Source organism: Colossoma macropomum, unplaced genomic scaffold (assembly GCF_904425465.1).
Source record: "Colossoma macropomum unplaced genomic scaffold, Colossoma_macropomum, whole genome shotgun sequence".
Classification (NCBI taxonomy): domain Eukaryota; kingdom Metazoa; phylum Chordata; class Actinopteri; order Characiformes; family Serrasalmidae; genus Colossoma; species Colossoma macropomum.
Window position 1 is genome coordinate 31,341,238 of NW_023494799.1, and position 10,565 is coordinate 31,351,802.

General features: G+C 38.9%; 1 protein-coding gene across 2 annotated transcripts in view; it reads left to right on the forward strand.

Moving 5' to 3' along the window:
* The window catches only part of tmc6b (transmembrane channel-like 6b), a 32,553-nt gene extending 24,255 nt beyond the window's left edge, over positions 1 to 8,298 (forward strand). For both annotated transcript variants that reach the window (XM_036586003.1, XM_036586002.1), the window contains exons 12-21: positions 98 to 285; positions 486 to 576; positions 801 to 898; positions 1,011 to 1,106; positions 2,096 to 2,171; positions 2,293 to 2,426; positions 3,591 to 3,767; positions 4,269 to 4,347; positions 5,712 to 5,807; positions 7,037 to 8,298. In XM_036586003.1, the coding sequence (XP_036441896.1) occupies positions 98 to 285; positions 486 to 576; positions 801 to 898; positions 1,011 to 1,106; positions 2,096 to 2,171; positions 2,293 to 2,426; positions 3,591 to 3,767; positions 4,269 to 4,347; positions 5,712 to 5,807; positions 7,037 to 7,054 (1,053 nt within the window). In that variant the 3' untranslated portion in view covers positions 7,055 to 8,298. The remainder of the gene's footprint in view (positions 1 to 97; positions 286 to 485; positions 577 to 800; positions 899 to 1,010; positions 1,107 to 2,095; positions 2,172 to 2,292; positions 2,427 to 3,590; positions 3,768 to 4,268; positions 4,348 to 5,711; positions 5,808 to 7,036) is intronic.
* The last annotated feature ends 2,267 nt before the right edge of the window (positions 8,299 to 10,565 follow it).

Genomic DNA, 10,565 nt, shown 5'->3' on the forward strand with positions numbered 1-10,565 from the left:
TGGTTCAGCACCTGAACTGTCATGCTTTTCTCCTCTCTCTCTTTCTCTCTCTCTCTCTCTCTGCCTCTTTGTTTGTGTTTCTCTCTTTCTCTCTCAGGACCTGCAGGACCGTGTTCGCTCCTCCTCAAACACTCCAGAGAGTCTCCTGCTGAAGGAGGCAAGCCTGCTTGCGCTCCCGGTGGCCGTGTCCTCCATTAATCTGCTTATTCCCGGCTTTTTCAACACTGTGGCATGGATGGAAGAGTACGATTCCCCCAGCAAACGCAACTATGTTGCCATCTTCAGGTAATTCTTAATTGTACTCACAAAACATCACACATGTCAGTGTTCTGTGTAGGGGGTTGACACAATGCTGATTTTATATTTTCTTTTATTTAAAACTGCTGTTATTTAAAATAAGCTATTTTAAAACTAAATCTCCTTACTTACAGGGGAATTAAACGGTTTAGATTGGTTTAAGATTGATTTAAGATTTTCGTTGCTAGGAACCTGATGCTGAAGGTAAGCGTGCTTGGAGTGCTGTGTTACCACTGGTTGGGCCGGGTGGCTGCGGACCCAGGGAGTGTGAGCCTAAAGGTGAGAGAATCATTGTGAACCATTGTTCATTCTGACCATGGTATCAAGATTTCTGCCACATGTGAGGTAGTGGTGTTATTCACAATGCTATACAAACAGGTTGAGGTTAAGTTAAACTGAAGTTAGTAGACATTTAGTTGTAAAGGCAAAGTGAAAATACAGTGTTGCCCCGTATTTAGGTGATAAAACCTAACTGGAGCTGTATGTCTGTGTTATGTTGTCAGTGCTGGGAGAGTTTTGTGGGACAGGAGTTATATCGGTTTCTGCTGATGGACTTCATCTTCACAATGCTGGACACTTTCTTTGGGGAGTTCCTGTGGAGGTGAGTTCGCTGACATACTGCACCATGTAAAGAACAGAATGTAAAGAGATCCAAACAGCATTTCTGATACCCCAGCAAAACATTTTGCATAAACACATTTCCCCTCATTCAGGTTGTTCTCACAGAAGGTCCTGAAAAAGGAAAGGAAGCCTGTGTTCGATATTGCGCGGAATGTTCTGGAGCTCATCTATGGGCAAACGTTAGCTTGGTAACTACAAATCTTTTAATGCTCTGCTCAGTCAGATGAATGAGTTAAATGGAGAAAGGAAGACTGATTTATAGGCTTAGCTTCTGGGATGGAGAGACCTTTTTGTTGTTGTTGTCAGTACAGCAAGAGATGTTAAAGAGCAATATTAAAGTGATGGTTTGGCCAGAAATTAAATTGAATTGCAATTCCCTGTTCCCTAAACTCAGGTATACTTGATCAGCCATAACATGGTGTTTGAAGTTTGGCTTTTTCCAGTTGTAAAGTAATCTCAAATAGACTTTCAGCTGTGGTTTCTGACACCTGTATGACACACTGTTTTCTATAAAAATGGACAAAAGTATACACAGAATTCAGGCTTGGTGATTGCTGCTTCTGTTGTTTTTAGCTATGCAACGTACTGTTGTCCATTTCTGTCATCCAAGCCTGAATTTTGTCTTTACTTTTGTCCATTTTTATAGATGGCAGTATGCTATACAGTCACAAACCAAATAATAATAATAATTATAATAGATAATAAACAAAAAAAAAATTCATATATTGCATTTATACAGCACAATTTATAGAGTAATCAAAGAAATGAAAGTTGAGTTTGAATTTCTTCTAATATTTTTCAGTAACAACAGTATAATGGAAATGAAGCAAGATAATGATCAAATTAAAAAAAGATAAATCCAAAATCAGAGGTAGAAATTTAATTAAAAGCTAAATTAAAGAGATACTTTTCAAAACATAAGGTTATGAAGACAAGTGTGTGATGATTTAGGCATGCTTAAAAACTTGAGCCAAACTAAAAGCTGGCTATATGTTTGCTATATTTGTTAGCTACATTAGCCTTATATATCCAGTGAAAAATGAAAAAAAACAAATTTAGTAAAACAAACTGTCTTGGCTATGTTTGCTGTACATTTTTGGCCAAACGGTTTTAACATACCCTATTGGTTTAGCAACAGGCTTGCTGTTCTCTGTGACCATATTATATTTGTGTGCAGGTTGGGCGTGCTGTTCACTCCTCTCCTGCCTGTAGTGCAGGTCATCAAGCTGCTCCTCCTTTTCTACATGAAGAAGGTGAGCTGTGCAGAGAGAAACTGTTCACTGTACAGTTTCATCAGGCAGTTTACCATCCAGATTGAGTTCATACCTTACTTTGGAACATTGAAACTCCTTTCTCTCTGTTCTGCTCTCGTAGACGAGTCTGATGATGAACTGTCAGGCTCCTAGGAAGCCGTGGAGGGCAAGCCAGATGACCACCTTCTTCATCACCCTCCTCTGCTTCCCCTCTTTCTTGGGAGCAGCAGTCTGTGTCACCTACACCATGTGGACGTGAGTGTACTGCTCATTCATGAACATTCACACGAAAACTCTCACAGTTTCCTCTTACAGGTTTGCGATGGCGATCACATTCTGTCACCTCTATACACTCAGTGCTCGATGTAGTACACCTTTAGGGAAGGTTTCAGTTGGAAATCAGACACATTCTGCCTGCGTGTTGTGTAAACTGGTGCACGAGCTTGAACACGCAGTTTATAGGCGGTGTGCATCATAAAACAAAGTGTGCTTCTCTTCTTCATATGCACCTCCTTCTGCACATACGTTGGAAGGAAGATGTTCAAAACGTGGGTGGGGATGTTACAAGTATGGCTGATAACGTATTCAACTCCATTTATTTAAGGTTGAGCAGCAGTTGGTTTTGCTTCATCTCCACCTTTTATAATCAGGTGGAGATTTGCGTTAGGGTCTCTAACAACGTGTTGTTGAGAGACTTCCTTTAACAGTGGCAGCAGCCACAGAGGTTAGAGGCACAAACCTCGAGCACAATCTAAAAAAATTGATCGGCCTCAAAATAACATTGTGTAAACTCTTGGGACCACCTGTAAGTATGTCAGAAAACGCAGCTCAAAATGATGTGGACACAAAATGCATGCATATGACTCAATATATCCATGTTATGATTTCACAAACCCCTTTTCCCACACAATCTTTCGACGGATTTTTGTGGGAAATCATTTATCATATAAGTTTCATTTGACAGCTCCATCATTTTACTGGTTCTTTTATACGCTGGGCCTTGCAAGTGCGCAGTTAGTGGGCAGGGCTACAGACAGTTTGCGTGATAAACTGCAGTCTTGTTAAATTTAGCGTTAAATTCTGCTGCATTTTGGACGCATATTGTCGCATAAAAGCACATTTTGCGCTGCGTCCATACGTACATGTAGCCCTTTCTTTTAGGAGTGTAAAAAAATTGGGGCCGATGATTCAGTTGATTTTGAAATCATTTATAATCAATTTTGCTAATATTCAATATTCCATGCCCTCAATTTTTTCTTGCCTTGTTGTTTTGTCTGAATTTCAGTCACATTCCTGTCACTTTTGTGCGTTTCTTATATTTTTCAAGTAATTCTGTTTTCTACCAAAATAATGTGATGATCCACTGTGTTGTTTCCTAAAGACCCTGCTCTCCTATGTGTGTGTGTCTCTGTGGAGCAGGATAAAGCCGTCTGAGAGCTGCGGCCCGTTCCGTGGCCTGAACACCATGTTCCAGGCCGGGAAGATATGGGTGGAACAGCTGGCTGAGAGCGACCAACAGTTCAGATGGCTTCTCTTGGCTCATAAATATCTGGTGGAGAACCCTTTCTTCCTCTTCCTTGCTGCTGGCATCTTCCTGTGAGTCAACCTCTCTCTGTCTTTCTTTCTGCCTCTCTCTCATTGTATGGTCCCTCAACCAAAATGCGGTTGAAAAAGTTGAGCTGCAATAAAACAGTCTAAATAATTGCTCATGTGCTTTCTGATACATTTCTGATGTGGTTTGGGGGTGTAACTGATCTGAACATGATGATTCGATTACACAGATTTTTGGAACATCAGAATTGTTTATAATAATGTTCAAGGCTCATTTTTGGCCAACATTAAAAACGTTCTCTGGCTGTTTTCAAATGTCAAAATCCCTAAAAAATGCATTGTTTTCCAGTCACATTCATGCATTTAATGTATTTTCAAAAGTAATCCTGAATCATGCTGAAGTCATTGGATTAAATAGTGGTAAAATTGGAGGTTTATTGATGCACTAAAGACTTATAATCACTTTGCTGTGAGTTCAGTTTGTGTAAATAATTATTAGTAAAAGAGTGTAAATAAAGTTGATTAACTATGTTTCTCTTCCGTTAGAATCGTGATATACTTCCACAGCCAAGTGGTAGATGGACAGAGGAAGATTATTGAGCTGCTGCAGGAGCAGATTGAAAATGTAAGAAGGTTAAAAATGCTGTCAAATACTTTTACGAAAAGCACTCTGAGTGAAATCTGTATTTGAATAAGTGATACCTTAACCGGAATTTAGTTGGAAAGACTAAGCCATTAGCTGACAAGCAAGGTTAATTACCAGCTATGTGTTTCGGGCATTTGGGACAGGAAAGTGAACTCTGGCAAAGCCAGTAAACCTGATTCAGCAGTTAATGTCCCAGCAACAAAAACAACCTTAACAGAGGTCTGTATGAGCCAAAGGAAGGGGAATATTAAAGAGGAATTCCCTGATTTTTCAAACTTTCTGAATAACTCAAATCATTGAAATGGAAACATTGACTTTTAAGTCATTCAGACTGGTTTGATATGAAGTGGTTCACTGTAGAGAAACTTGCTGACTCAAGTTTCAGTGGTACTGATGGGAACCAGGGGTCGCAATATCTACAACACAAAAAAACATTTTAGTAATTATCCAAAGTGAGGAGAGAACCCACATGTGTCTTTTGAGTTTTTATATTCAGGGCCTGTTCCCCAGACATGGATTAAGCCTGGTTTCAGACTAAATGCAGCACCAGTGGTGTATCTCCAGGATTAGGCTTAAGGCTTCAGTATTCTTCTTGTGGAGATGATGTTTGCCTGGCTTTGGCTAACAGACGTTGAGTGGAGACTTCGCTCGCTGTGTCGCACATATGGTAGCTGGGTAAACTCTGCAGATCAACACTCCAGGCAAAAAAGCCTGTAATTGGTCAGTGCAAACACAATAGCCAAAACAGAATCACGGAGAGTATGTGAGCTTGAGCCTGAAGGTGGTTTTGTCTTCGTGTTAACTTTGTGAGCTTCATTTCGCTCAGAATATACCAAGGCCTTTAATCTGGGTGTGGGAAACTGGCCCATATAGTTGATAATAGTAAAATAGATCTAAGGGAAAAAAATTTTCTTTGGACACTGTTTTGCCTTAGAACACCCTGTATATACATGGATTTTACAAAGTACATTTTAGGCCAAACCTTATCAGAAACTATTGTAGATGTCTCAGACATCAGGCAGCATATTTGTAAAAAACATTTCAGGTGATAACTTTCCTGAGAGGGAGCTTTTAAGAGACGTTAAAAGTTTAGGATGTCTGGTTCCTGCCACAGCTGTTGTGAACGATTCCGACTCTAGTTTCTCTAGACAGAGCATTTTCATCCCAACTACTCAGGATGACTTTGTTTAAATCTTGATTATTTAATACTGAAATTTTGGATTTGAGTGGAATTCCGCTTTAAGTAAATTAGATTTTTCTTTGAACCACTTCTTTAGCCTGCATCATGTCTATAGCTGTAATCTTACAAATATGATCATTACTCATAACTTTCTCATCTTCAGGAGGGGGAGGACAAGAAGTTTTTGATCACTAGACTACAAGACATCCATGAACAGAGGCGTCCACTTTCTTCTCGTCGGGTCAGGGGAGCCAGTGAGGTTAGCTAGACCATATTACTATTACTATTACATTACTACAAATTACAACTGTGATGTGCGTTAAAATGTATTAAAAAACACAATGACCATTTAATGTGGCTGAAGATTAGCCTGCATTATTTTTCACATTTGTTGAATCACATGAAATGTCTTAATGCACATAAACACAGACAGAAACTCATCTTGATCATCTGTGATTGCTCAGAGGCTCATATCGAGCACTAAAGGCAGCCAATTTAAAGTCTTTAAGATAAACAGAAAAAGCACTAATGATCTGTCACCTCAGATAGCATTGCTAGACTGGTCTTTTTCATTTCGTATCTTTTAGCTTAAAACCAGCAGCCCATATTTATCAAACCTCTTTGAGTGATAATAGTGATGTAGGATTAGTTTATGCTTTTTGTCTAGAGCTCAATAAAATTCTATGACCTGATGAGACCTGACCTTATCAGTGCTATTACTTTGAGATGCTTGATAAATGTGGGCCAGTGAGTTTGTGAAAAGTTAGCTACCTGATGCCAAATGAGAAATTCATAAATTATGATGAAACGTTAATTTTAAAAAACATTTTTTGTATTTTTACTCCAACTTCATCCGCTAGCTAGGTCTCTCCTCCTACTGAAAGCTAGCATGTGCTTCCTCTGAGACAAGTGAAGCACGATTGCGTTTTTTCTAACCATTAACAAGATAGATAAAGGTCATCAACACCGGAGTTAACGCATATCTGCTAATTCACCAACCTTAACCCTGAAGATTGGCACGCAGACAGCAGTCTCGCCTAGCTAGTAGCTAACGAAAAAAGGCGAAAAGAGCGATTTAAGACGAACGAATAAGTTGGAGACGAATACACTTATTTGCGTTAATAAGCACTCAGTTCGTTTCCTAATATGTTTGATCTGAATGAGAAACTGACAAACACTAAAAAATCACAAAGCTTCAGTCAGTTTCATGTTTTCTGGTTAAGACCTAATAAGTCATATAACGGATTGACATCTTGTGTCTCTGAGGAACAACTGAGGTGGAAGCAATGAAGATCGCTTGTCATTTATCAGTCATAATAGTGTATTAGTATGTAATGATTGTAAAGCTGTCCTTTTTATTTTGCCATCTTAATTATTATGTGGAATCCATTCCTGAAATCGGCGCAGTCAGAGTTGACTCCTAAATTTCTGGAATCAAACAGCCCTAATTTGAAACCAGTAAACTGATTTTTCCTTTCTCCATTTCAGGAATCCAGTTTCTCGTGACTTCTCCCAGGCTGCTGTGTGCAGTTGCAGCTTGAGCAGAGTCGCCACTCCTACAGAAGTTTTTCTACAGCCTCTACCAGGATTTGGCACTGAGGAATAACTGCATTTATTCATCTCTCAAGGAAAACCACTGGACTGCCTTGAGATCTTTCTACAAGGATCTTTCCACTGAACTCTACAGAAGCAGCTTGTGTTCTTCTGAAAGTGGAGCGCTTTTAAAAAACTTTCTGACCAAGGAATCTTGCAGAGACTTGCACATTTATATCAAGTTTTTTTTAAAGGATGCTATTAAGCTTTTAAAAGGAAGAGCAGGGTAGGAAACAAATGGTTTTGGGGGAAATTGCCCTGAACATCTGCACCTGACACCAAACCACTCAAAACACCTGTATCTTTTGAATTTAGAATCTGTGAGAATCTTCTATTTATGTATTGTTTATATTATTATTAAGGCGCATTTTTGTTTTCTGTCCAACAGATGCAACTCCTCACATTCATACTGTGAAACAAGGACTATATTTAAGATCTTTAGTGTAATGTAACACAAAATAATGTACAGTACTTCATTCTCATGCATAGCAGGGGAGAACCACTGATCAAAAAGCCATCACCACTTTAGGTTGGGACCGTAGTGTTTATATAGTGTAAGATTTTATAGTACGTGTTTTTTATTACTTATTTTATTACAAATAAATTTCAAAATTGAAAATAGGGTTATGCTGCAGAATGCTCTAAAGAGGACATGTGACAAAAGACTGGAAGAAAACATTTTTCGCACCTTGATTATAATGTACCTTTAAGGTTTGCTACAAAGACATGCAGTCAAAAACAGCAAGGAAAGTGTCAAAAGATATGTACACTTTACAAAGAATCTCATCTCTGTTCCTCATAAATATGCTTTACATATTAAATTAAATAGATAACAGTATAGCTTAGATTTATCATCTGTTCAGAAATGAAAATATGACAAGGCTGATTCTCTGTTCTCTGAGAATAACATACATGTTTCTGTAAAATGCATCTTACATACTGTAAAACAACATATATAATATGTTAATAATATGTCAACCCTGTGAACTTGTCTCATTCTGCCCTGAGGGTTGAATGTAAGTGAGATTTGTGACTGCACTGGCCAAAGTTCCTGCTGGAATTCACGGACTGGTTCACAGTTAGGAGACCTGGCCCGGCAACTTCTGTAAAGCTGTTAAAAGTGCTGCACAAAAATACAGCTGAACTGAAAACTGAAACTGTTGTAGCACCATAGAGTTTCATGTTGAACAGTCTTATTGCTGTCTCTCGATATGCTGCCACGGTCCGGCAGAATGATGTGCTCCCCAGCATCAAAGAGTCCTGAAAAGGCCATTGGTGAAGTTCACTTGAGAGAGCATGGCAGGATCCTGTGTGAGTTCCGTTGCAGTTTTCCTTTGGCACCAGCAGAGGGCGAAAGCTTATCATTACAGTGAAGCTACCTCCGTTGCTTCGAACATTGAGGTCTGGAGTGCAGGAGGCTTTTTCCCTCCCATTATCATTAACCTGTACATAAACATTTGTACGCACACATCAAGTGGGCCCTCATAATGTTGCCAGTAAGTGGAAGTTTATTTTATATAATTAAAAAAAAGTTCTCTTTATTGGAAACTACTACCTTATACTTCCACTTGCTAGCGACATTATGAGGGCCCATCTACTTTATAGCCCCATTATAAACAGTTATAGACTCTAATCCAATAGTTACACATGCAATTTGGCTTTTCCCCCATTCATCAGTGGTCAGTGTTTGACCACAGGACTGCTGCTGACCAGATATTGTTTGGGTGGTGGACCATGTTCAGCACAGCAGTGATGCATAGTAGTGAAGTAGAGAAGGTCTAGTGATGTCTGTGAAATAATGCATATGTGTAATTTTTAGTTTTTTAATAGAATTGTCATGCTTATATTTAGACTCTGTAAATATTGTAGTAATACTCCTATTTCACTGTTAAGTTTTGGTTGGAAGCAAAAAGATTCAATCCTTGAAATGGCCAACAGCACATTATCCAATAAGGATTTTTTTTTTTATCTTGTATGTAGATACAGCCAAGTCAACTCTAACATTGGGTAGGACTTCAGGAGCTGAACTGAAGTCTTAATGTGTCACCTTAACTGCTAACTTCATTAGGAATCACAGGAATCAGCCAGTCACATATTGATTTACAGTGGGTGGGACCAATTTTGTAGGGAAAAGAATCATCACTCTAGGGCAGGGGTGTCAAACTCAACCACTAAAAGGGCCATATTTAAAAATCTCAACAATCCATGGGCCAAAGAACACCTATGTTTTTATTTAATTTTAAAATAATGTTGTGCTGTAACCCGAACTGGCCACTATTTATTGAAAATACGCAAAAACTTCAAAAGTAAAATACAGACACTTGTAGTAGACCCTGAAATTTTACATGAATATTTGAAATATTTGAAATTTAAATGTCCCCAGGAGTTCAGTCTTTTAAACCTACCTATTTGCTTAAACTAGACACCTGACATCCTTCTTTGCTGCAAGTTCATTAAGACTTGGGCTCAGTTTCTGAGCGGCTAGGCTAATGTTAGGTATAAATGAAGATTTGTGTGGATTTGTGTACAACTGTGTAGGATTGAGGTGTAACCTGTGTCCTATAGACTGCTGTTGGGGTAGGGGGGTCAGAGCGCACATTACGTTGCAGTGCGTGCTGGGGACTGTAGTACAGCGCATTGTGAACGGGCTAATATTAATAGGAAATTGAAATACTTTTGCAGGCCGGATAAGATTGTATCGCGGGCCTGATCTGGCCCGTGGGCTTTGCGTTTGACACGTGGGCTCTAGGGCATCTGAAAGTTCTAGATACATCACTGATTGTGAGTAAGAATGGCAGCCTGACCAATATGTTTCAGTCAGATGTTAGAAATAGAAAACAGAGGCAGATCTATGAAAGGGCTCTTTACTGTCTCTTTCCTTTTTACTGTTACCAGTTTGAAATAAAGCATTGAGTGTCTTTTATGACTTTTCACATCCATGTTTAATCTAGAACAGCCAAAAAAATGTGAATTGTCATTAGCTTAGTGCCAACATCTTGCTACAATCCCACAAGGGCACTGGCAGGAACTATAAAAGTGTTGTTTTTTTCTTTCTCGTATAAAAATTTTAAGATTCATAGCCTGAACTGAAGACCTAGCACTAATATTCACTGTTTTACACACGACAGTATCATTACTAGGTTGTGAGTGGCCCACCATCCAAAAATATCCAGCCAAGATTGGCTTTGTGGTCAGAAATTGACCACTGATGAGGATGAAGAACAGCAAGCTACAAGGAAGTGGAGTCTAATAAAGTGGCCATTGACTGTATATGTATGATCTTTTGTTTATAACCATGTGTTTTTTGTCAAAGTGTCCAACTCTGAAAGGCCAAACTGCTAAACCACAAAATTTTGCAGGCTAATTCATACAAACACAATGTGTAAACCCATCAAACTTTCCCTCATACATTCTGGTTGAAATT